Genomic DNA, 27006 nt, shown 5'->3' on the forward strand with positions numbered 1-27006 from the left:
ACTCTGCAGGCGTTCAGCGAAGCGAGCCACAATGTTGTTAGAGTTGATCCAATAAATACTTTTATCTTTTTCACGAATCCAACATGTGAGAGGAATCAGACGGAATGATTAACAACTGAAACTAAAAGGTACAATAGTGGGGAGGTGGTAGAGAGACGCACAGAAGTGAGCTGTTCGTGGTCCTGAATAAAGGTCAATTATCCACATGCATGACAAACATGACAATTCGTCCTTATAACCCATCCTATAGTTTTCTCTATTCTGGTGAATCACGTATATTGCGTTAGCGCATGCAGCACACTTACCCTCGCCTTTCTCCTAAGTAAATGACTTGTAAATCCAAATATAATATCGGAGTCCATGTAGAAAGTCCCCAGGTCTATGAGATTGGGGTTGGGTGTCCCCGCTCCGGAAGACCCCGCTGAGTTTGGTAAAGCCATGTGGAGTGAATGTGTCGCCAAAGACTCCTCTGCCTTGGGCTCCTATTTCATTTATTCATCATCGGACCATTATTGAGTCTCATTTCGTTTGTATTTAAACCAAAGCAAACACACGACCCACTAGACCACCGGGGATGGACCTCAGACCCCAAGCTCAATGCCCAACATGTTCAGCCAGCCCGTGCGTAAAACAATTTCTCAAGGTTCCGGTTAGTCCAAAAAAGGCGATAAATCCAACACAAGCCCCCCGAAATGATCATGATTTATATCCATTGAAACACGGTAGCCCCTTACGTTGGAACGGGATGAGGAGGTATGGGCACGGGAACCCGGTGCGTAACGGGACCAGAGTCTCTGTCTCTCTCTCTCTCTCTCTCTCTCTCTCTCTCTCTCTCTCTCTCTCTCTCTCTCTCTCTCTCTCTCTCTCTCTCTCTCTCTCTCTCTCTCTCTCTCTCTCTCTCTCTCTCTCTCTCTCTCTCTCTCTCTCTCTCTCTCTCTCTCTCTCTCTCTCTCTCTCTCTCTCTCTCTCTCTCTCTCTCTCTCTCTCTCTCTCTCTCTCTCTCAGCAGTCAGCCTCTGTTCCTCCTCCTCCTTCTCGGCTCTCTAGCAGCCCATTCACTCACTCGTCCAGGCGTCCCAACTCTCAATCCGCTATGTCCGTCAATGATCTGCTGCACTTGCATCCGATTTGCTGAGACCCCCGCCCGCCCCCCTCCTTTCCCCCCCCCCCAAGTAATCAGAAGATGGGAGCAGAGAAGGCGAGATGCGCAGTGAAACCCCTGATCGACATATTATTAAGGATTATATAAACTATTAATGCGACGATGGACTGTGGAGAGGCACTGGGCAGGCGCACAGAGAGCTTGAGGTCAAACGCATATGTGCTTGATGTCGAACCTACTCGTGTCTCCAATTAATAATCTGATCAATCGATCCTACCTGACAGCTGGGACTAATTGAACATATAGACTAAATCAAGACGTTACCAAAAAGTTATTACTTCCGTACTTACTACTCTACCATTTGGTGTTTGGCCGATAAACATGTTTCTACCAAGATGAGCATCGGATGTCGTGAATATGACAGTATAGCCTAAGAAAGAAATCATTTTCCTTTATTTCCGTGTTTGCGCACTCGCGCGTTTGTCTGTGTGTGCGCGTGTGTCACCATCCTACTTTCTCTAAAACAATGAAGCGCAACCTCGGATCCACGACCTGGTGTCTGCAGGACCCGAATATAAGCAGTCAGAGGCGACTTTACGGGGGGTATCTGCGGTGATAAGTTCGGAGGACCCCTTGAGGAGATACGGGTCACCCCTGCGGCTAATAACATCCCAAGGACCGGCTCCCACGGGACCGCAGCGATACATCTGCTGACCCTTATGCCCGTGGAGGAGTAATGGCTCCGGGCGTCTTATTAGCGCGGCCCGGTATTCTGTCCACGCCTGGAACTGTTGCAGCGCTTAAACCCGCAGCTTCACGCCGCTGCGTGAGGAACCCGAACACATATTGATAATGTTCTGAGTGCCGAGATGAAAGAAAGCACCTGAGGGTTCAGAGCGAGGGAACAATTGATGCTCCGTGATCCCATGAATGATTTATACTGCCAACAACAAAGCGAATGTATTCCCTGGTAATCTGTAGGATATTCAGCCACCAATACGGGCCTAGGACATCTAAGCTAAACGTCTTTCTTTCAGGGCGGGTTAACAATCCCAATGTTTAGTGAGTAAAATATGAACAGCAACATCAGTACAATCAGAGAGGAAAGAAGGTTACACTCAATGCAGAATGAAATTCAGCTGAACTACAGTTTGAACAATGATGGCTTTAAAACCATAGAACTGCAACTGGTATTGTTACCACAAGACACAAGGGGGCATAATAACAGAGACAGAGATGAAAGCAAAATCATTAAATCAAAATGAGGAAAACGACGCATGCATTAGTCTTTGTAGATTTATTCAGGTCCAGTAATTTACAATCCAATACAAACTCAGTAGCAGTTGCTCAGCCTGCTCCAGAAGATAATTCAAGTCAATGTAAAAAGTGCTTCGTTTCGTGTCCGTAGGCCTCGGACATGTGACGATGGGGTTTTCCTAAACCACAGGTCGCCAGCTATTACTCGAAGCAATTGTCTGATTGGTTAAGTGGTCCTAAACATTTCACAATTTTGGAAATGAACTGTTGAACTGTTAAGAACCACTTAATCAACAAGACTCCAGAATCTTCTTAGTGGCGTAAGACTTGTAGCTCTCTTCTCAAAGTCCTTTCATCATAAAGAAAAATACAGAGTATAAAATCAGGCAAAAAATACAAATAAAATCAAATTGAATAGACGCACACAAAAGATCCACACAACCCTGGCAACAGCACAGCTATATATCTAGAGGTCACGACCTTAATCCACTAGTTTTAAACCTGAAGTAAAGCACTCACCTGGTGGAGATCCTTCCTTATGCGGTCCTTGTCTAGACTGTGTGTGAGTGACTTTAACGCCTTGCGACTCTTTATATAGTGTAGGTTCATACAAGTCCTGCATTCAGCGAGGAATGAGGCCCGTGCAGGTTGAACCGGATGAGCTGGGTTCCACCGGAGAGCAGCTCTGAAGCCGCCCTAAAGCCCGGGATGGCAAATACTGCTATCTGAGTTTATCTGAGCTTTTGGAGTTCATACAAAAATCATGTATGGCTGATTTTCGTCAGACGGTGCTTTGTAGCCTGTTGAGATCAAAAGTAACGAGGCTTTCCCGTTCCTTTTACGTGACAGTAGTGACGGTCTGCGTCACTCCCTGCGATGGTTGAGTTACGTTTCCTTGGTGGGACTTGATACATTTTAATGTGTAGAGATTCATCCAGTACCGATCAAGCGATATCTAAATATACTATTACCTTCATGGGTTGGTTGCATTTATTAAAGCTGCTCTATGTGGACACAACATTTCACCATTAATAACAGGAGATTTATTTAGCATGGGACGTATTTATTAAATGTTTTTCATACATTTCATTTCAAATCAAAGAGGAAAAGCATTTAAACATAGTTGATATGACAGGGACACAAAACCCTTACCAAAACCCTGAATAACTTTGTGTGTTTTGTGGGACAGCAATTAAAAATACTCCCACAATCCTTAATTGATTGCTTTAGAAGAATACATTCAAGTTTTAAAAACTACTTTAACATTGGCTTTGGGTACAAACAATGGTCAAAAGTGATAATGAAGCGCTGCAAATATAACAACTCCTCTTCAGTTAAAACTCCAAAAGTCCAGCACAGTGCGCAAATAGTTCAGCAGCAGCATATCGAAGGCCGGAAACAATGGTTCAAGAATCTCAAGTGCAAGTGTAGCCATTTAATAAAAGCACACAAACACACTTAATTCACAGATGCTGATATCCTTTTCGTTGTTAGTTTGAACAAAAAATCAAATCAGTCAGATAGGGACAATTAATTCACAATATTAATAAAAATCATCTTTCCATTTCACAATATTCAACAATTCAATCTCGTATTCAATTCTAGTAAGTTAACACAAACTACCGACAGATATGAATTCATAAACCCCCACATGGGAAGGTCTCCGGACAGCAGATGTCTAAAACAGCAGGTGGGATACAGATTCCCAGACAAAGCGTGTCAATTTCTTTATCAAGTTCTCATCGTCACAAATCTTTTTGAGCCATTGACAGCAGATTCCCTGATTGCCTTGTTCAGACAAGTGGTAAAACAAAATTTACAAGAGCATACAATAGATGATCATAAAAATAACACACACACATAACATTGGGGTAAGGTGCAGCCAGAAATAAAGGTCCACAGGTGGTCATGTTTGGTGGCGTACGGAGACGCGCGTGACAAAGGCAACAAGGAAGAGCTGAAGCGGCAGGACGCGCTGGATCATGGGAAGGGAGGTGATGGCGGCGCTCTGGGGAGTGCAGTGAGTCAGCCTGGCTGGCGTAGGAGCCCTCCCGGGTCTAGCATCCCATCAGGGGGGCGCTTGGCTTGATCCCACTCTGAGGGAGAAGGGCGAGAGGAGATGGGATTAGAATGGGGCACAGGGAGGTTGGGGACGGTGGGGAGCAGAGGCTGCCTGTTTGGAAGACTGTGGCTGCTTTGTTCTGACTGCATGTATATGTGCACACAGAGATAGGCAGCTTTCAGGGACAGCAGGTTGCACAGGTTTGAAGTGTGCAGGCATTTCCTGGAGATCCAGCCCCCCGCAGGGATAGGTATGGTGGGGTAGGATTAACAACATGGTCCCAATGATAAATAATAATCATGCTTCTGAACTTTTAACTATGAGCTATTTAACAAAATTGGTCAACCAAGACCTCAAATTCATCAATACGAAAGTGTAGAAACTTTGCCCTCCATACACATGTAGGGATATACCCACAAATGAGACTAACGAGAGCTGAACAATTCTCACACAGATTGAAGGGAAAAAGGAACAATAACACAAATCCTTAAGGGAGTCAAAGGAAGATTCCAAAGAGCATGAACGGGCAAGGGAGGTCAGAATCCAGATACAGGACAATCAGATGGGTTATACACATAGACAGTGAATATCATTTACCTCACCCCCGTCACCATCATCCTACTCCTCACCCAGTTTGTCCTGGAATTGGAGACAAGACAAGAGTTGATGCCAGAGAAACACACTAAAGTTCAGTGGGTTTACTGGCTTGCCTTGTGTCTCAGGAGTGTGTGTGTGTGTGTGTGTGTGTGTGTGTGTGTGTGTGTGTGTGTGTGTGTGTGTGTGTGTGTGTGTGTGTGTGTGTGTGTGGGAGGGGGGGAGTGGCGAGAGAGTTGCTAATCCTGGAATCAGGGCTCACCTGATCCTTGGCACTCAGGAGGCGATTAATAAGCGCGACAGCATCCAACTTGCCAGCCCCCGTTGCCTGGAAGGACGAACACGTTATTGTCATGTTGAAACACTAGATGGTTCTCCTCCACGCTTTTATCCAAAGCGACTTACTTACAAGTACATTTGTCAGAAGAAAGAGAAACAATATTTCACTGGCTTTAAAGTAAGGATGTTCATAGAAACCAAGGGCCAAGCACTAAGAATTGTTAGGTTAACCCATTCCCGATATATACAACAAAGATAACTAGTATAGACCCTACCTGATGCTACGTACTGTTTTGAAGTGCCAGGACGTACAACATACAATAAGTGCGTAAGAGGGTTGTTTTTAGGAGAGTAAGGGAGGAGAAGGAAACGTAAAAGGAATCCAGTACTAACCACTGCAAGGGCCGTCTGTCCGTCGTACCTGGGGGTGTTCAGATTGGCCCCGGCTAGGTGCCAGATCTGCAGACCATCCAGGTCTCCGTTAGCCGCTAGGCTAAAAACACACAAGGTATCAGAGGTCAAAGTAGCCCTCGACGTACCGCCGCCGTTCCACTAAACAACCAGAATATTTAAACCGCTGCAGTCATATCAACCAGCAAGTAAGCATCAGCGAAAGGAATGCATTTGTTATATTTCTTAAACGACAGTGAAATGGAAGTAGTGCATGCACTTCATGATGGGCGACGTGGTAATCAATCGTTATGGACACGTTGCGGGCCATCTTCAACCAACACGTTTTACAGGACATGTTGTAACGCAGCGGGATAGCATCCGGACCGTGACGGAGCCGACAGGCCTAGTGACCCGAGCGAGGGGGCCATACGGAGGAGCCAGGCTCTACATGCATGGGGGCCAGGGAGAGCGAGAGATGCTGGAGATGAGGAGAGCCACAGTTATGCTGCCTGGGAGCATTCCTGCTGCCGCTCGGCGCCAGACTGGGGAGACTGGTCGTACCTGTGATAACGAGTGTGGGAGTGGTTGTTTCAACGCTTGTCCCCCATACCATCTCTGAGCGCGTCTCACCTGCACAGCTCTGTGCCCGAGGCGGCCAGCTGCTCTCGGGACAGGTGGGCTCCGCTCTTCCGCAGGACGCTCACGATGTCTTTGCGTCTGCAGGAGACCACAGAGGGGCGGAGGGGGGGAACATAGGAGTTGTGCATCAGTAACAACTGGGCACTAATGAGTATTAGGGGGGGTTGCGACAGAACAAAGATGCACTTGTTGGGAGGTGTCCGTGTTGTTGAGGTGCAAACGCAGGGGACAATAGAGCGTCTACCATCATATGCTCTTTTTGAATGAGTGGTGGTGACAAAAGGAAAAGGTACACAGGTTTGATTAATTGCCAGGCAAGTGGAGACAGGTGTCCTCCGCCCCCACAGTCAAACAACACACACACACACACACACACACACACACACACACACACACACACACACACGTCATAGTACAATAGATCAGGGCATGCAAGATCTGCTCTACAGACGATGACCAGATGCACTTGGAAACCTGTTTTTAAAAAAATACTAAAGGAGACAATCGTGAGGAGTTAAAATAAATGATCTATTTCCGAGTCTCCGTGAGTTTCTATCATGTGTGAAACCGGGTGCAGGCTGGGCCGACTGGTTTGGGAGGACACGCCTCTCTTTTGTACTCTGACTCTTTTCTCGCGTCGTTGGCTGACACTCCTTTTAGGGGCACACAGTGCTACGTGGAAGAAGAGAAAAGGAGGTCAGGCCCGCTAAGCTGGAATGTGATGAACTGCCTTGCTTCCCTAGGCAGGGTTACTGTAGGTGTCACTGCATGAGCGCAACCTTCAACCAAGAAAAAGACGAGTCTATACTTGCTATGCCAACCGTTGGAAAAAAAAGGACAACAGCCACTTGCTCCAGCTCTGACACCCTAAAGACTTGCTCTCCCTTGAGGCTCAGTGACTTCAGCAGAAACACCCAACACGTCCAGATACTAAAGCAAAAAAAAACGGGGACACACCAATTCAAACGGCTTAGCTATAAATCGAATAAATTACCCCAATTGCTTTCTAATAGTTTAACGTTTAAAGACCTCGGTTCCCCAATGACATTCAAAGAGGAACTCCTCCGAAGCCCGTCCTCCTTGGAGTTAATGACGAAGAACATAAAAGAGGCGGTTGTTAAAAGCCAGTTAAGCAGAGTCCTTCACAAACGTAATTGCGGGGCTTACCTAAAGCGCACTGCATTAGACAGGGGTGTGTCGCCATAGCGATCCTGGTTGTGGATGGTGGACCCCTGGACCAGGAGGTACTGGACAACCTTCAGGTGACCCTCACTCGCAGCGACGTGCAGCGGTGTGCGTCCGTCGTAGTCGCCCAGACTCAGGTTACTCCCCTAGTCCACACACCACGACTGCCGTTAGTGTTTTGGTTAAATGATGAAGACCGGACTATGATCTAGTTAAAACAGCTGACAGGGCGAGATACATTTACTAAGGAACGATAGAAAAACTGAATTAATGAAAACACGGTCGATCTTAGCCTCCAGGTCCCTCAAAGTAACAGAAGCGATCAATTTGAGAGAGAGACTAAATAAAGTTACATCAAACCATCAATCTTGTATATCTGCGTCAATCTTGTAGATCTGTCAAGCTGCTTCGTTCAATGTCTTGGCCTTAGGGGTGAAGCTAACGATTATTTTTATAGTCAGTGAATCTAACAGGATCTTTTTTAGATTAATAATTTTGACAATAAAATGTTGAAGCAAATTTCATCACAAGGTAACAGACTACAAAGAGAAGGCTTAAAGGTGCTTGCTTTTTCTGACAAGCCAACGAAAACAACATTTCTTTAAGGTTAGTCAATTTGGAGGTAGATTTTGAAGGCCTTCCTTCAAAGTGACTCTCCTGAAACACATTACTCACTCGCTAGCTTTAGCAATAGCTCTACCTAGCCTTGTGGAAAGCTCTGGTCATGCGTGATGAGTGCATGGGCAGAGTGTGTGCAGGTAGCAGGGTAGGTAAGTAGACAGACCGGCCTGGGACAACCACAGACCAGCCATTTCTTTCTTTTCGCAGTTTTTTTACAGAGCATTTGCTTTCTTTTTTTTATTTTACCCTTATTTAACCAGGCAGATCATTGACAAGAAGCACATTCTTCTTGGGGGGGAAGGCGGGGGGAAGGATTGATTACATTATCATGAAAATCACAGGCCTGAGCCAATATCAGTGGGTATGGGCATACAGATGAGACAGGAGACTGAGAGGAAGGTTAGATGGAGGGGGGTATTGATTACTGTTGGGATGTAAAGAGAACAAAATTAAATGCTTCTGAAATAAATTTCCTACTCTAGCTTTAGGAATTAATTGTTTTATACTTATACTTGATAAATGACTATCAAAATAAGATTTAATGAATTTTCTCGCTTGATCGACTCATCGTTGCAGCCCTACCTGGCATGCTGCATTACTTATTATATAAGTTTATTTCAGTGTTGCTTGCCATTTCCTGGATGGATTCCAGGGCCTCCACGTCTCCGATCTTGGCGGCGGCGCAGGCCAGCGGGGGGTTCAGGGCGTCGCGGATGGCTACCAGCTCCTGGGGAATGGCATTCAAAATCAGGGAAGCTTTATCCGTCACTTTTGACAGAGCTATCAACGAATCCTATTCTCACCTTATCTCTGCAACACAGTGAAAACGAGTACTAGCATTACTGCCACAGTAGTATCCCCTTTTCAATATCGACTGTATTCATAAACTGCACAGGAAAATGTTAGAATGGAGCAAGTTCAAAACCGTTGAATTCAATTCAATTAAGATTGAAGAACTACCATCAAATGTGACTTTAGTCACGCCCTTCAGTGGCTGTTTATCCCAAATCTTTTCTTCAGATACAGGTCATCTTGCTATCAACCTTTCACACTGCAAAAAAGGCCCTTCTAGAAATAAGCCTAATATTCCTAAATCCAGCCAAATGATCTTGCATTGAGCGAGAAAATCTTCCAATGGGGTAAGCAAAATTTACTAGGTTAGAAATCTTAAAACTAGCAAAAAAGTCTAGCCACTGGAAAATCATAATGTGCCATAAAGCTAGACAAATAGGCTAGAATTTGAGCAAACTGAGCTCAAGCAATACAATCATATTTATTTAAGACAGTAACTTAAAATGAGAAATGTAGTATTTTAATTAGTTGACTATTAGAATGTATGTCTTGAAATAAGATTATTATTCTAATAATTGAGCTGACTTTAAGAATTAATACCTTGAAAAGATTTTAATAATTAGCCAAAAAAGTTTAAAACAAGACACAATATCTTAAAACAGCACAATAAAAATAAGTTCATTTGTCTCAAATGAAGGCACCAGAAGCATCTTGTTTTTAGCATTTTTTTTTTTTTAATTAAGAGATTTGAGAAAATATGCAGCTATTCAAGCAATATAAAAACTAAAATAATAAAAACACTTCCAGCTGCTGGTTTGAATATTTGACAGAAACAAACATGTCATTTACACGAGTCTTCCTCAAACAGAAACATATTCAATGAAGGACCTCAGCAAACACGTGGCTAACACGGGCCTGACTCTCAAACTGAGCCGTTTTTTTTTGTTGGAGATATCAATAGTCAATCACTCAATGGCTTTTTTGAAGGAAGCAGTTAAATCTCGGTCATCCAGGGAGTCCTGGAGAACCTCAGTTTGCAATACTGAGAACAGTGTGGAAATGAACTTTGGATAAGTGAGGTGCAGGCAATAGTAATACCCCAAGAGGTAGAGCAGGCCTTCATGGAACTTCTTCCTGTCAAAGGTGGTGACTGGTGCATTTCCAATGGCGATCCTGCAGTTATCCTCATAGACGAGCAAAACTGGACAGGACAGGGGTCGCTGGCGCAAGTGTGCATCAAGTTTGATACATACATTCATCACTGCTATCCAGGTGTTGCACTGGGGCGCTGGCTCTGGCTGGGGACTGCTCAAGAATGGCCGTAGAAGCACTTGAATCCCCGTCGTAGTCACTTGAAGTTATTTCCCCGACATCACTCCGTTGTTTCTTTGCAGGAGGAGCGCCCTTCTCTGGGCTTCTTACATTCAATAGCCTCTTCATGAGCTCTTTGGCAACATGCTCCTGCCATAAAAACAGTAAAGATTAAAAGATGACACATGACAATGTTTTCACAATAAAAACACAAGCAAAAGGGAGATCAAAATTCTTACCCAGTCTTTTAGCATTGGATAATATTCCACCAATCGCTTTGCCATGGCATTGACCTCTGGTCTTGTGGGGTATCTGGCATCTTCTGTGGCTCTTGCAATTGAGATCATATTACACATAGCTTTTCTAATGAGCCGGCAGAAGAGCTCCTTAGATAAATCCACGATGTTCTCAGTCCCCAGCCGTTTCTGCTCGAAGTAGGAGCGTCGCACCTGTTCAAGTTCACTGTCTGTGTAAACTACGTATTCTGGGCTGGACATAACCACGAACTTGGAAGGGTTAGGCTCTTCTTGTGAAGGACCACCGCCTCCAGCCGCTGATGGTTGTAGTAGTTCAGCAGCAGTCTCCACCTAAAATACATTCACAATTATATATTTCATAGGATAACTTTCCGTCATGAATATATTCCGACAGAATGAGTTTTTTGCTCTGTAATAATCATATAGCCCAGCCAAAATGTAAAGCCCATACAACACGAGACCCCTGTCCAATAACAATAAACTGTTATATAACTGCCCACGAAGAACATAGATCATGCTGAATTTAGTTTAAATATGGACTTACACTATTGATACACTGACTGGTCAAGCCTTTTTTTAACCAAAGAATGAGCTTTGGCTAAAATAAATACAATTTTAAAATGAAAATATTTGTAAATTGATGCCATCACATAGGCCTGTGGATGCACTTACATTATATCATTATCTTTATTCACAACAAGCCATATAGCCCGCCGCCTGTGAAAATTTTCAGGACCAGGAAACAGATCCTTGATGTCATCTCGAGTAAGCGAAGGCAAAAACTCCTCTCCAATCTTGGCAGCTATAGAAAAAACTGTTAGTGCCAAGAGCACTAACTGAGCTTATCACAGACTTAATTCAGCCTTGTGTCCATAAATCAGAGTAGGCTACAGTAGTGCTATATCTGCATGTTTCAATTTGCCAAGGCGGATGACTTCACCGGATGGACACAGGGATTTTTTTTATGAATGGGATTTTTTGTTAAAGTCAGCACAGCTTGCAGTAAGAATAAAATTCAAGTTACCAGCATTGTTAACAATTACTGCTAAATAACGTTTTGGCAAAGACACAAAACATCTACCATGTTGTACTAGCCTGCTAGATAGCTAAGGTCCAACTGTCCTGAAAACTTAGCACTAAAGTTTCAGAGTTAGCTAACAGCTTAAATCATTTCCTTAGTTAAACTTCATGCATTTTTGCAAAAATAGTATCAAAATACTTAATGTTTGATAATAAAATGCACAATATTAACTGTAGATACATGCATAAGGATATGTTGAGCTTTACCATGCTAGTTAACTTCATGGGTTTTAGCAACCCGACCTAGCAAGGCAGGTTAGACACATAAAATTAAAAAAGTTAATGCTAATAAAACAGATAACTTAACCATATATCTTACCTTTTAGTGCAGCAATTGCAACTTCGTCCAGTTGACCCATTACCACGGCGCGATTCCAAAAACTATCTGCCTGCAAAAATATGTCGCACTACATTCATTTGAAATCCAACAACTGTCTTAAACGCTTCTCTGCAGAAAATAGCGGGAACACATTTGGAATATACCATTTTCAGAGTAGGGGTGGGGGTGCGGCCGGCGGGCCAAAATAACTAAGTGTTGCCTCGAATTTTTTATTGAATTGAAATTCTTTTAGATAATTTCACTAACGTATAATACATATTGAGCCTGTGTATAAGATAATTAATTAATGACTGGTTGCTACTCTTAAGAGACCCAGAGTTATGGTCACTTCCCCTTGATGACCTAATGTGATAAACCAACCAGGTCACCCCAATCATCCCATTCCCAAGCACAGGTGGTCTAAGAAGTGAAGTGTCGTGTCAACAAGCCAGTTAGTTTAGCTAGCTAGACTAGAAAAATCATGATTTGGCGTTGTGTAATCTGCTTTGTTTTTGTAGGTCTTACCCTCAAATCTTTATTGAGTCATATAAATTCGGCTCATAGTCGTAGTCCAGATTTCCGTGTTATTTGTGGAATCGATGGTTGTACCAAAGAATATCGCGTCTACAACTCACTTTGGTATCATATTCGAAGAACCCATTCTGAACACTTTGACAGTGGCAGCAACAACTTAAGGAGAGAAGGAAGGACAGCAACTTCAAGACTGGACCTCACATCAGCGATGGATCGAAACACTAACAACTTAAGTCAGCGGTTTTCAATTGGGCAGGCGCGCGTTGCGCATCCATTGGGAGTGCCAAAAGGTCCCCAAAGGGAAGCGCAGCGCGGCTGGGAAATATAGCCTAAGTATACGGGGAATGCATGAAAAACAAGCCTGCCAGTCTCTGAGAATATAGTTTTATTTTATTTGTGATGGTTATTTGTTCTACTGCCTATGGCATATAATGAACGAGACAGAGTAGAATCACTGAATATTAAATGCCAGCTTCGCCATCAGAGCTTTCACTACAACTGTGCGTTTCAATGTGTGCAAAAATAAACTGTTAGGTTAGCCTAAGGTCAAACTCACAACAGATCTATGAAGTGTGGCTTTATTATTTCAGCTATTTGCAGCTGATTTATTAATCCACCTAAAGAAGCCGTTACTTTGGTGCATGAAAGTGCACCAGAGAGAGAGAGATATATGAGTAAATATTGTAAAGCATAGGCTGATTTATTAATCCACCTTAAGTAGCCTTTACTTTGGTGGATGAAAGTGTGCCAGAGAGAGAGAGAGAGATTATTTTTAGAACTAATGTTTTGCCAATGTGTTTCTTTTTCAAATTGTGACTTAAATGCATGATGTCAAAGTCGTAGTAGGCTATTGGGCCAATATGATGTGAGTTGTTGTAGTATTGGATCCAACCCCAGTTATGGGTTTGTTTTAAATAGATACCTTTTATTATTCCAGTGTAGCAAACATATTTTGATGCACAAAGACTGCCTTTTATGAGTTTGGGCCCCTGCTCTTCTAATATTTTCATGTCCGTGAATACAAGCCAACTAATGCAATGGTTGAGAACAGAGAGAGTCCAACAGAGGATGCGGTGGAGAAGGTAGAGCAACCAATGGAAGATGCAATGGTGGAAAATGTAGAGCGACTAACGGAGGTTGCAACGGCGGAGAACAGAGAGCAACCCTGTCCTGATTTTGTCATCCCAGAGCATTTTGGTGCTTTTGACAATTCAGTGTTATTGTATTCTGGATTTGACAACAGCACCCTCACCTCTCCACGGCACCCTACTATGTCCCAGACTTGTGACTGTACCATACAAACAACTTTGAATACACCAGATTGTCCAAGTGAGCCTGCAGATGGCCCCTCTGCATCACACCAATCTGAGGTATGCATATGAATAGTTTTCTGAGCACACAATAACAATCTTTTATAATGCTCCATGTATCTTCTTGTCATTAGATTGTTCTGGTATGTGTGTTGGCCATGGTCAGCAGTTTATATTTTATCTATCTATCTGCCGTGGTTGGCACTAACAGCCCCCTGCTCCCCCACAATCAGCCAATACTGCGATTAGAGCAGGTTAATTTCTACCTGCTGCACTCCAAGGTTACCGCAAACATGTATGTAAGATATGTTGTTATGTATGTAAGATATGTTGTTATGTATGCGGCTTGGTCACTCTGAAGATGAAGCAGAAACACTGACAATTCATAAAAATAGGAGCAGTGAGTCTTATCCTGTTGGTCTTCCATGCAAATACTACTTGTCATGCCAATCATTAAAGCTACAAGATCTATCTGCAGCATAAAGTGTAACTCATTGTATGCGGACGCTGTTTCTTCAAGAAAGATTAAATGACAAAAGAATGCACACATCTGATGACTGTTTTTTTTTTTTTTTTTTTTTTAAAGGATGACTCCTGCCAGGACATTCTGACCAGACAAGCTACTGCTATTGTGTTGACTGCAAGAGAAAGACACCATCTTTCGCAGGTCTGTCCACATGCAACATTAATATAATTGACTCTTTGGCTTTGTTGATCATCTGCAACGTCAAATCTGATCATTTGACAATATACATTTGTCCATAAACTGTCACAAACTTATTTAGCATTATGCTATATTGCCCTGTCATTCAATTGATACGTTTATTGTTTCCACAGTTTTTTTAAAATAATTATTATAGTTTATATCTTATTAATCCTCATTGAAAGGGTGGGGGGGGGGGGGGGGGGTAATCTCTGTCCCTATAGAGGGCAGTACAAAATTATTTTTTTCATATATTGGACTATTGTGATGTAATGTTATATCATTTGTCCATTTGGACCTTCTTTTCAGACTGGTGTGAATGAAGTTGTGGCAGCAATGCGACAGTACCAAGCTTTGTTGGTAACCAATCTGAGGAGTCGGCTACAAAGAGTATTCCAACAACATCAGGGAAGTGAACTTGAAAAGGAGGCTCTGGCAGTATTTGACCGGTTGGAGGATCCGTTTGCCTCTGTTTCAACAACGTACAGGCAGGACAGTTTGCATCTCTGTTTGGGACAACGTATCGCTGTGAACAGTTCTTTTCAAAACTGACTCTTGCAAAGACTCGCTTCCGCTCAAGACTGACTGACTCAAACTTGGAAAACCAGCTTCGAGTAGCATCATCATCACTGCCAGCTGACATCAGACGCCTTGCTAGAGAAAAACAGTTCCAGCCATCACATTAGGTGAGTCTAGAAATGCAGCAAACATGAGGCTTAGTAACACAGCAGTTATAGACTTTTTTTGTCTTTTTTTTCATCTTTAGTTATGTGTTCATAATGGTATGGTAAACACTTGTGGATTTTAGAGTATGCCGCAAGTTACCTGCAAGTAGATTGTATGTGGTGTGCAGAATCCCTGGCTGATGGAGACAGAGGCTTGCGTTTCATTGAAAAACACAGAACTTTCAACATGCTGCATCTCACATAGGGAGTAAAGCATCTTCCCGTTCAGACTGACCTCCTTGCAGCTGATGCTGAGTGACTTGGCGATGACCTGGATGAAGCGGCTGTCACTCAGGTTGAGCTTGGCTCCCGCCAGGTCTGCCATCATCTCCCCTCGCAGATTATCGGCCATCATCTGGACCGTGTGAGGTACGTGCAGGAACCCGAAGATATGCATGCAAACGTGGAGTCAGCAGTGGTCACACAACTGCTTGCCACTTGGTTCTACGAACGTCCTTACTGTACCAACAGCGATATATTGTTTCTCCTCCTAACAAATGTACTTATTGTAAGTCGCTTTGGATAAAAGCATCTGCTAAATGCCCTGAATGTAAATCTAAATGCAAGACCCACCTTCTTTTTGGCCTGCAGGTCCAGCCCTTTAATGGCCAACACATAAGAGAGCTTGGAGAGGACCGCCTCGGGGGTCATGTCCACACCGGGCAGCAGCCCCGCTTTATACAGGACCTGAGAAGAGGCAGGCAGGTGGGTACCATCCAAGGGCTAATTTTCCTCGTCTGCCATTTTAGGGACTTCTCCTCCAAACGATTCCTCTTATTTCAGTTTTGACGACATTTCGACTGTATTTAAAATCTGTTAGGATTAAGTTAGTTCAGGGCCTTTTAAATTCCAATAAATTAAGATTGAAGAACCACCTTCAAATGTGACTTCAGTCACCCCCTTGGTTGGTTGTTTTCCCAATAGTACTTGTTTGTGTTGTTATTCATTCATACTTTTGTAACCATTTACTACTGACCCATTCAGCAGAAGCCCTTCTCTGATGGCTAGCACGCTAGCTCCTACCTCGCCCGTGGCGTAGATCTTGGACACGGTGCCCTTCAGACACTGGGTGGTGTTGATGATGATCACGCCGCGGTCGGTGGCTTCCTTCAGCTCGGCCAGGAGGTCGGGGCGGTTGTCGGGGGCGTTCCCGGAGCCGTAGGTCTCCAGGACCACGCCCTCCATGGGCGGCTGCAGGAACGACCTCACCTGCGCACACGGAGCAGATGCGTCAGAACAGGCCATACATGGACTCCACTGAACCAGCCAGACATACGGGTTGCATCATGAGCCGGCGAGGAGGAGTCAAGGCTACATGGGGCTTTGTGTTGGTCACTGGGTCTCTGTCCCCTGCAAAAGCTCCTAAGAGCCCCAGAGGTTATGTGCCCCCCTCCGAAAACCTACTAACTACAAGTCGGGGTGATGGAGATGCACCGCCAGCTTCGCCTATCCTGCTGGGTTTGTCGGTGCATTTATGATTAGTTTTCACACGTTCCTTTGTACGACACATCAGCTCCCCGTTAAAGAGATCACCGGATGTCACTGAATAAGTGAATTTCTGCAGAGAAGGCTCAGAACCACAGACGCATAATCCTAACTGCATCCCGATCTCGAGACCTGCTGCGTACCTACAACTCAACACACAAGTATAATTTGGCATTTTTGCTAAACCTGAACCTCAACTCCCCACCCCTCACCAGCATTATGGCTCAACTCCCCCATCCCAATCCCTGCATGTGACCCCAGCTCCTCTCCTAAAAGCACATCTGCTGTTGTCTTGTGCTGCTGCCATCCCCGTCAACGCTTGACTGGCACCGAGAGACTTCATTACCCGCCACTAACCATGGCATCTGGAGGTGAAAACGCTAAACGCCAGGAACAGGGAGTTGGGGAGGCGACCATTAACTTACAAAGACATGAGCAGAAAGAATGTAACTAGGCTTGTATCGTCACTCTGAACATAAATTGGGACATGTGCGATGCTCTGAAAAGCCCAGCAGGAAAGGCCATTTGCTAATACAATAGGCGGATACACTTTGCCCCAAGCCTCTCGTACAGACTGAAGTGCTACAAACCCAAAGCAAACTGCTGTGGTACAGTGAGCCGTGCGTGAGTACGACTTTTCATGTGACCCAGACAGACAGACAGACAGACAGACAGACAGACAGACAGACAGACAGACAGACAGACAGACAGACAGACAGACAGACAGACAGACAGACAGACAGACAGACAGACAGACAGACAGACAGACAGACAGACAGACAGACAGACAGACAGACAGACAGACAGACAGACAGACAGACAGACAGACAGACAGACAGACAGACAGACAGACAGACAGACAGACAGACAGACAGACAGACAGACAGACAGACAGACAGACAGACAGACAGACAGACAGACAGACAGACAGACAGACAGACAGACAGACAGACAGACAGACAGACAGACAGACAGACAGACAGACAGACAGACAGACAGACAGACAGACAGACAGACAGACAGACAGACAGACAGACAGACAGACAGACAGACAGACAGACAGACAGACAGACAGACAGACAGACAGACAGACAGACAGACAGACAGACAGACAGACAGACAGACAGACAGACAGACAGACAGACAGACAGACAGACAGACAGACAGACAGACAGACAGACAGACAGACAGACAGACAGACAGACAGACAGACAGACAGACAGACAGACAGACAGACAGACAGACAGACAGACAGACAGACAGACAGACAGACAGACAGGGTCTTTTGATGGTCGACGGGGGTAACGAGAGCAGACGGAGACAGTAAAGCACCTCTCTTTTCATCTCAGGATGAGAAACTAAATATTATAATGCCCGGGCCAACTGGGTTTTTAGTGGGTAATTGGTCATGGCCCATAACCAAACTTCATACTTTCCTGGGGCCAAAGGACTGCTGGCGACATCCAAGCAGAGCCAGGAAGTACTGGCATAAGTCAAATCACAAAACACAAAAGTAAATTGGAAAAATAAATGGAGGGAACTAGTATGGTTTTAGACTGGGATCTAACAGGCCAGATTGTGTGTGCATCTTCTTGGATTGTCATACAGTTTATCGAGCGCATGTGACAAGCCACGCAGTAAGACAAACATTTGGTGTCTCCTGGTCCTTCAGGAGTGTGGTAGATAAAGACATTTGATTTAAATACCCATTTGCCATTGCAGTAGGTGTCAATTTAGAGGCATAAACACCAAACGGGGAAGGGATCCTGTGGTGAGGCGAATTAGACTGAGTGGAAACGGAGGCTGAGTGGCCAATATTTTAAGTAAAAATGCAACATCGGACTCGGGCCATTTACAAACATGGGTCAGGCGACTAATTACAGGGAAGGAAAAAAACGAAATCTTTCTAGTGCAAATATTTGTGTTAAACATGGATGCTATTCTCAAATTCTGTAGGAAGTTGCAGAGGAAAGGACACTACCACTACTACCAATACCACTACCACTACTTTAGAAGACAGACGCATGGCTAGATGGAGGGCTTCCTTCATGCCATAGCCCTGTGTTGCTTTCTTCATGCCATAGCCCTGTGTTGTTTGGAGCCCATCGTCATAACAAAGTGAAATGTATTCCCATAACTGGGCAAAGCCTGTGCAGTACACATACACATACATAGTAGTAGACACATATGGATGTTAAAGAAGACAAAAGCAAAAGGTATTTTGACTAATTCACACGTATTGAGATAATGGAAACACTGCAGACAAGATCATGATTGAAAATGAATGATGTTTGTTTTTCAATTTACATTTCATAGTGCAATCTCGTTTAATGGACAACAAATATTCTCACCCACTAATGGGCTTGAAACTAATAGCAAAATATGAAAAGTATTTGGATGATTTTCAATGTCATTAATTTTGCCAATGAAAACAAACCAGAGACAGGTTATGAGTCATCTCCGATTCAATAGTTTTATTATGACCTTTCTGATCTCTCTGCATGTGAGAGAATGAATGACTAAAAAACTGAATGAGTCATTTCCAACTGATGACCAAGAACCATACAGAAGACTTCATGACTGACTCAACACCACCTGAGACAGCATACGAAACTACCTGTGGCCACAAGGTGCACACTATGCATCACTCTCTCTCCAATCCTCCCCCTCTCCCTCCCTTGTGGACTCCCCGTCCCTCCCTGTATATATACCTCCATCCCTTTCCCCCCTCTTTCTCCCTCCCATACCCTCTCTCCCTCCCTCCCTCCCTCCCTATGGCTTACTTACTTGCTCCCTCTCCCTCCCTCTTTGTATATCAACCTCCCTCCCTCTCTCCCTCCCTCTCTCTCTTCCCTATTTGTAGCTATCTCCCGCCGTCTCCCCGCCTCCCTGGCTGACTTACGGTTGCGGCGGTGATGCCAGGGAACAGCCTCAGCTGGCCCACGTTGCGGTTCAGCTCTGTGCTCACGTGGAACTTGAAAGAGGTGTTGGCTCTCCACACCATGTCCCAGTTGACTGTGGGGGACAGAGCATTAACTAAATCGCCACGGTAACCACAACTGGAATGATAAGGAAGCACCATGACCAGCCATTCATTCATCCATCCATCCATTTATTCATCCATTACTTGTTATATCCATGTCCAAGTTGGCCAGGGGGGAGAGGTTAGGGGAGGCAAAGGCATTGAAACTCCCAGCATCCACTTTGGTGACGCGGTTTCCCCTATACAGTTTGCTGCGGAAGTACAGGCATACCTTGATAGGAAGAGACGTACAGGTGAACAATGTATTTTGAAGAGGAATATGGTTTTAATAGTACAATCTTTCTGATGAGGACAGCAGCCATGAACAAAACGTCTGTCGGGAAGGACGTTCATTCAAGCTAATATATTTTAGTTTCATTCACTCGCTAGTGAATTCATCTCTAATAGTGTCAAACATATCAACTGTTTAATCTTACATGTAAAAAAAGGAAGTATAATCAGTTAGTTTTAATTGTCTTCCTAGTATTGTTGTTGTACTCGCTGCCAGTCTTCTTCCTGTTTGAGATAATCACCTGCTGTTGCGAAACACACCAACGTTTACCAAACAATCTCGTTAAACGAGAATGTTAGCAACGTTTTTGTTGCCTTTCCTCCACATTAAACTATAACAAATTGTCAATTACAACAATGACTAATTTTCTGTTTGACAATAAAACGGGGGGAAAAGTAGTTTCTTTTTTTGAACGTTCCTGTTCAAATGCAACCCTCAATGAAAATGTACAAATTGGTTGTTGTGCAAACAAATGTTAATAGAAGAATCAACTGACACACAGTAGCTACATGTAGTATCTACATGCAGTAGCCAACAGTAGCAGCCTCTTATTGCTCACCTCCGGAATGACAAACAGACCAGCGATCAGCAGCGCCCCCTGCAGGTTCTCCCTGCCATCACTCCTTATTTCATAAATTGGCACCTGGAAGAAAGTTCATGTTTTCAAATCAAATAATTACATTAGAAAGTGGCGCATCGGTGACTCACCCCACTGATGTGCAAACCAGTCGGGCGACAATATGCCTTGGTTACCCGGGTTTAAATGTCTTATGCTACATGTCACACCTTCACTCTTTCAACACACTCTACTATCCTGCCGATACAAAAGTAAAGTAGACAGACATTTACATTGACATTTAGGGCATTTAGCAGACACTTTATCCAAAGCGACCTACAATAAGTACATTTGTCAGAAGAAGGAGAAACAATATATATAACGACAGTATAAATAAAGCTTGAGCTGCTGCCCCCGCAACACGACCCCGGATAGGCGGATAAAGATGACGATAAGGATAGTGACATACATCTTTACTGCCAGTACAGTAAGGATGTTCATAGCACTAAGTGCCACCAAGCACTAACAATTGTTAGGTTAACCCATTCCCTGTATGCACCAAAGATAGCTAGGATAAGATGCTACAGACAGACAGACAGACTACTACTATAGCACTATTCATTCCCAAAGGAAAATTTAAGTGCCACAGTCATCAAATATAAAAGAGCGGTTTTGCATCAGAAGCCTCAACTTATCTGTCACATCTTTACTGGGGCCCCATAGCATTATCGAGGGGCTGTTGTGGTGTCAGCCCACACCTCGTCAGACCGCAGGCGTTACCTGGGAGCCAGTGAGGATGACGGGCTTGCCCAGGTGCTCACACATGAAGGACAGGGCGGAGGCCGTGTAGGCCATGGTGTCCGTGCCGTGGAGGATCACGAAGCCATCATAGCGCTCGTAGTTTTTCTACCGAGACAAATATAAGATGGTTTAAAAGGGTGAGATGACCAATCTATGGAAAACACATTTTTCTTTAGTCAATGAGCAGACACATCTATCCAACACGCACCAGCAATGCCTTCTTCTCAAATGTTTCACCTTATATTTAATTGCTGAGCAGAAGGGTGTGAAAAATCATGCTCTATGATGCCTGCAGGTAGGTTTGAATCCACAACCTTTCTGGCCTTGTTCATTCAACTAACATTTCGTTACCCAAAAGGCATGATAATTAATGTGCTGCAGAGAAACTGATAATTGGGCATCACATACTTCGATGTCCTTCCCGATTTTCGCCCAGTCCTCGGTCGTCATGTTGGAGGAATCCAGTAAGGGGCTGTACTCTAGAAAGGTGTACACTACCCGTTTCTTGTCCTTGTAGGCCCTGTGAAAAGACGTAGACTTTGCAATTATCAAATACATTACCCAGCTGATTAAATTAAAAAGTAAAAAGTGAATGCAGCAGTTACAATGAAGGCAGATATTCAGCATAACATTGAAAAGGTTTGACAAAAAGGAGTAATGGATCACAGGAAATCATATGTTCATTCTGTTAATCCTAATGGTGGAAGAGCTATGCTTAAACTGGCGAGTGTTAAGAGAACGGATGGAAAAATGAAAACCCAAGCATGTTCAACGAAACGATGGACTGTGCAGCAGATCCCCTTCTTCTTGATCTGCCGGGGGTCCCAAGGCATTCACAAGCACAGTCCGAACAGTGGATGTGCTGTCGGGAGAGACGGGGGGGGGGGGGGGGGGGGGGGGGGGTATGTAAACGGCAACGGCAATGGCATATATGAGCGGCAACGTCTATGTAAATAACAGGCCAGGCCGGGCCACAAAAGATAGCCGTTTGGCTGTTGTGCAAGTTTGCATCAGGGCGGTGCAGCGTCATGCGAGGGCAGCCGAGGTTCGCTCCTGCCTCCTCTAATTGGGTGCTAGTATGAGGAAGTGCATGCTAGCCCAGCATGTATAAACATATCCAAGTCCCTCCTCAGTGGAATTTAAGGTTGGGCCTACTGGGAACCCCGCCCTGTAGTCCCGGGGAAAAGAGGGCACCTACGAGGCAAAGCAGTTGGGAAAAGAGTCTCCTTTTAATAGGAAAGGCATTGGGTGTCTGCGGACCGCCTTCTGAATAACCAGGGCCCTTTTCTCTACAGTCACAGAGAGGAGGGGGGGGGGATGGATAAAACAGCAGGGGGGGGGATGCTCTATTTTTTTAAATGATCTGCAATTACAGACCGACTGACAATACCCCAGTCAGCCCTAGGTCCAACGTGCATCCATGGAACATATGTTGGATCAGCTCATGGTGCCACCAGGAACAATACGCTAACCGCCAATCATTTCTCTGGCTGCCAGTGTAGCCTTAAGGTGTTACAAGGTGGTGCATTAGCATACTGACGCTAGAATGTCCCGCTGTCTGATAAATGGAGGACTAACTTATGAGTCTGTGCTTGTGTGTGTGTTTTTTTTTTGGGGGGGGGGGGGAGAAGTCGATAAAGGTTGTGGGGGTATGGGCCGGCCTTGTGGCCTGCCTCTCAATAAAAAACAAAAAAAGCATCTGGATAACTCATTAGCCTAAACCAATTCCGACCCTGGGAATCAATGTTTAACATATTCTAGGCAAAAGCAAATGATCCACAGCGCCCCCATCAGACCGGCCTATGAGGCTTCCTCATTCGCCATTACCTCTCGCCATTACCTCTTTACTAAAAGAATTAGTAAAAATAATACATTAATTATTTAATCTGAACATGCCAACACATATCCAAAATGCACTGTAAAACACATCCATATTTTCAATTAGGATTATCTCAACTCACTATCTAAAAAGTGCCAAGATAAGAGCAGAAAAAAGAAGTTAACAGCTTTCAGATGGAGAGATACCCCAAGAGATATTCAACATCCACAAACACAAATTCTTTTCTTCAAAGGTTCTTCTTTAGCCCACAACCTGCCACCCTCTCTATTTGTATTGAAGTCACAGAGGGCTGATGTCATGATGTCATGTCTCAGGAATCTCAGCAAGGCCTTTTCTGAACTGCAAGCAAAATCATAAAACGTGCTCGTGGCACAAGGATTTCAGGTGCCAGTCACGCTAAAGCATAGTAGACGCACACAATGCCTCCATTACTACAATACTGTTGAAAGCACTCTTCAGCATGGCTGCTTGGGTTCCTGTCGGGGCAACACAGCAGTTGAGAGTGGGAAGGAAAGATGTAGAGTTTATCTGTTGCAGTAATGGTGGGAGGTAGTGGGGCTGTCGCTTTATTTTGTACCCCTGGTGATACTAAATATAAACCAAGAGATGAAAACAAAAGTATGTAACCATAACTTGGCCTGTACATAGTGCTGTGGCTTGCTAGAAGTTCAAAATGAACCTTCCGTTCTTTAGCACAAGTCTGTGACCATAGTGAAATGAACATATCTTCGACAATCTTAGCCCACACATCAGGTCGACAAATACTTACTTTTTAAATATTAATTAGTTAGTGTAGAACTTACTAGTCACTCGAGGGTGACTCCTAAATAGTCCAATAGGATTGTTAAATTCAATTTTATTTGTATAGCCCTTAATCACAGGTACAATCTCAAAGGGCTTAACAGGCAATATATTTTTGACATATTGAAGCGGTGTCTTGGTGGACGAAAGGCTTACGGCAGGACTAGTGTTTTGTCCCGGTTACCGTAGAACTCATACATGCACGTTTCCTCGGCATATCGCTCATCGTGGAAGGTGGTCAGCTTTCGCAGGCTCTTCACAAACACATCGGCCTCCGGTTCGAGGACTGGGGGTGAGACAAAAACAATCAGTCAAGTTTCAAGATTCAAGAATGTATTTGTCACGTCCGTAATTTGTGGAACAAAAAAGCAGTGAAATGGGGATTGCGACTGCAACTCCCAGCTGTGCAAAGTTTAATAATAATTGAAAAGTAAGAAGATAGAAAAAAATTGAATAAAAAGAGAAGGGGTGGGGATTAAATAAAATAAAATAAAAAGTTTATGAAGAGGGGGGCATTATGCATTCATTGACCGTTCTGGCCTTTTGAGAACGAAGCCGCTTTCCAGTCTTTGAGAGGCATGCACTTGTGGCTGTTACAATCAAGCAACCCAGAAACCTGGCTGACAGTGAACTCTGCTGGTAACAAGGAATATTGCACCTGATGAACATGCTTAAGAATATAATATAACTTTTATTTATTTTTTACTTTATTTACATGTTCGTGTTACATTACATATTCACAGATTGGGAAAAATCGTATGAACCGAAACCTAAAACAGAACCTAAAACTGCAAGAGATTAAAACTAGTAAATCTAGTCTCAGTTTACACACTCAAGTAGGGCTCCTCAATTGATTATATCGTACCATTTTCAATCATAATGCTAAATACAGAGATTTCTCAGGCAGTATATATAATTACATTTTCTTTGTCAATACAATGCATGCATGACTGTACTCATGGCATGCAAGCTTGTCTATCAAGCTTGCTTGCTTGCCATATGGCTGACAAGCTTATGCAAGCCTGAGAAGTTTTAACTACATTTGAGGAAATGTTTTCGTATTGAAGTACTTTAATGTACGATTTCTTTTTTTTAATACATATAAACCATTGGATCTTTCACTAAGTTGAGGAGTAGTACATTAGTAACCGTCAATTTCAGCTGTGACATTTGCAGTTGATATGTGACTTCAGACATAGTGCATGTCAGGAAGACCTCCATGTTTGTTAATGTATTTGGGCCAGGTCAATTTAAGCTTTCCATGAATCTGGGCCAATGTGTGGGTTGCTGTCAGTTCGAATGAACAAATCTTTAATAAGAACAAAGCTAACTGATTCTTCTCTCTCGTTTGTCTCGTTCGTTCTCGGACTCGACTCCTGCCAGAGCCACTAGTCGCTGACTCGCTGTTCGTTCACTGACTGAGTGGTGAAGAGGGAACAGGCTTAGTGAGCGGGCGTACGATAATACGATTCAATACCAGTGAAATGGTAAATGCATGGTGTCTTTGTATTTTTTGTGTCATGCCAGATTAATAAAATATTTGAATGTCTCGTCAATCTGTCTCGTTCTTTCAATAGTTCGTTCTCCACCCGGGACCCTCAGCATCATGCTAAATCAAGTCTATTATCTTGCTGATAGTTAAACATCCAATAATCAACTACACCCCCCAATCCCGCTTTGTTTGGTCAAAGTTGTGTTGATTGATGACCGACTTCCATGATCGTTTGAGAATGAGAACGAGGGAGGAACTGAGTCTGACTGAATCAGCTGAGAACCGTTCGTTCCATGATTCGATTCACGCTACCGGAGACGCAACCGAACGAATGAACAAACTAACAATTCTGAACGATTCTTCTTGGCGAACTGACCGACGTGAACTGAATCAAGGAAACGAATCATGAAATCCATCACTAGTTGCTGTTATTATGACACAGTTGTTGAGTAACCTTTCAGCGCACTTTGTGGTTACAACTACTACTAGGTTTGAACGCTCCAAAGAATCAGGCAAATTGTTAAAAAAACATCAGATATCACAAAAGGAATTGGTAGCATAGCACATATGAATTCATCCTGAGATGCATCCCCTCGACTTCACACAAACAAAATAGAAAAACCACAAAACTGATATTTAACAAATATTGTTTATGGTTTAGGACCAACATAATCTCTCATCTGCTTGCGTGTTATGAGCCAACTTCAGCCCTCAGCTTGGATTGGTCAAAGCTTGGTGAAGCAGCTTTTATTTTATTTCTTTATCGATCAAAAACACTATTTTTTCTACAGTCGACACGATGTTGATTTGAAACCTTCACAGACACATAGTTGACTGGCCGAGTTTTTGTTCTTCAATTACGCACTTCCAGATCCCCGCCTTCAGCGAAATGACTTAACAGCGTGCGTGTGTGCATGTCATCAGGAGTGAGACGCTTCAACCAAAACAGCAGTATATGTAGGTGTATGTCTGTTTTGTTTACTATTATTATTCCTTTCAACGAATTGCTCACTAACGCACGTAGTAGACTCAGCGTTATCGACATCTTAAATGTCCAAATAGATAGTCCATCAGATGATTCCCTAGAATCGTGATACTCTCTCCCGGCTCATCTGAGAACACGGATAAATAGTTACCGTCGTCATGACTCTTCATTCCGATGGTTCCTCCGGTGTTGATGACCAGTACCAAAACCTCATTCCTATTGCCATCCGGCGGGCATTTTCGCATCACGTTAGGGAGGCTGTCCAGAGACTCCGCGGGGCTGGGTTTGGGATTAGACAAAGCTTGACCGAGTGAAATCATGTTTACAGAGATTGAGGGAGGATTCGATGTAGACGTCTTATATATATTCTGCCGGGAATTAAAGAGGGCAGAACCTCTAGCTTGATATTTGCCACAACAGTGGAGTCTTAAAGGGGTAATCACCAAATAAGGGATGATCTATAGCAGGGGTCAGCAACCTATTGAATTTGCAGTGCCAGTTTTACATTTTCTCGTTAATGAGTGTGCCTTAAGCAACAATATATTACAAATTACGCTGAATTATGACACA

The 27006-nt window shown here is 43.8% G+C and overlaps 2 protein-coding genes and 1 long non-coding RNA gene across 4 annotated transcripts in view; all 3 read right to left on the reverse strand.

Annotated features, from left to right (window-relative positions):
- Positions 1-477, reverse strand: part of kif26ab (kinesin family member 26Ab) — a 79054-nt gene extending 78577 nt beyond the window's left edge. Inside the window, exon 1 of the mRNA XM_079752374.1 lies at positions 306-477. Within this exon, the coding sequence (XP_079608500.1) occupies positions 306-440 (135 nt within the window). The 5' untranslated portion in view covers positions 441-477. The remainder of the gene's footprint in view (positions 1-305) is intronic.
- A 2923-nt stretch (positions 478-3400) lies between these two features.
- aspg (asparaginase homolog) lies at positions 3401-26785 on the reverse strand. The gene is made up of 17 exons (XM_079751784.1): positions 26588-26785; positions 24116-24245; positions 21727-21838; positions 21298-21423; positions 20521-20604; positions 19775-19901; positions 19550-19662; positions 16186-16371; positions 15736-15849; positions 15398-15517; positions 8763-8858; positions 7493-7656; positions 6317-6403; positions 5687-5786; positions 5277-5342; positions 5018-5059; positions 3401-4454 (listed from the first exon to the last, which is right to left on the reverse strand). The coding sequence occupies exons 1-16, from the start codon at positions 26754-26756 to the stop codon at positions 5039-5041; spliced, it is 1815 nt and encodes a 604-aa protein (XP_079607910.1). The 5' UTR covers positions 26757-26785; the 3' UTR covers positions 3401-4454; positions 5018-5038.
- Positions 8872-15374, reverse strand: LOC307086542. Of its 2 annotated transcripts, XR_013812441.1 has the most exons (4): positions 11891-15374; positions 11164-11293; positions 10474-10821; positions 8872-10384 (listed from the first exon to the last, which is right to left on the reverse strand). It is a non-coding gene; the product is annotated as an uncharacterized lncRNA (long non-coding RNA). The 2 variants fall into 2 exon arrangements; XR_013812442.1 differs by having other exon boundaries at positions 11164-15374.
- Positions 26786-27006: the final 221 nt, after the last annotated feature.

Source organism: Pollachius pollachius, assembly GCF_949987615.1.
Source record: "Pollachius pollachius genome assembly, chromosome: 15".
NCBI classification, from domain to species: Eukaryota; Metazoa; Chordata; class Actinopteri; order Gadiformes; family Gadidae; genus Pollachius; species Pollachius pollachius.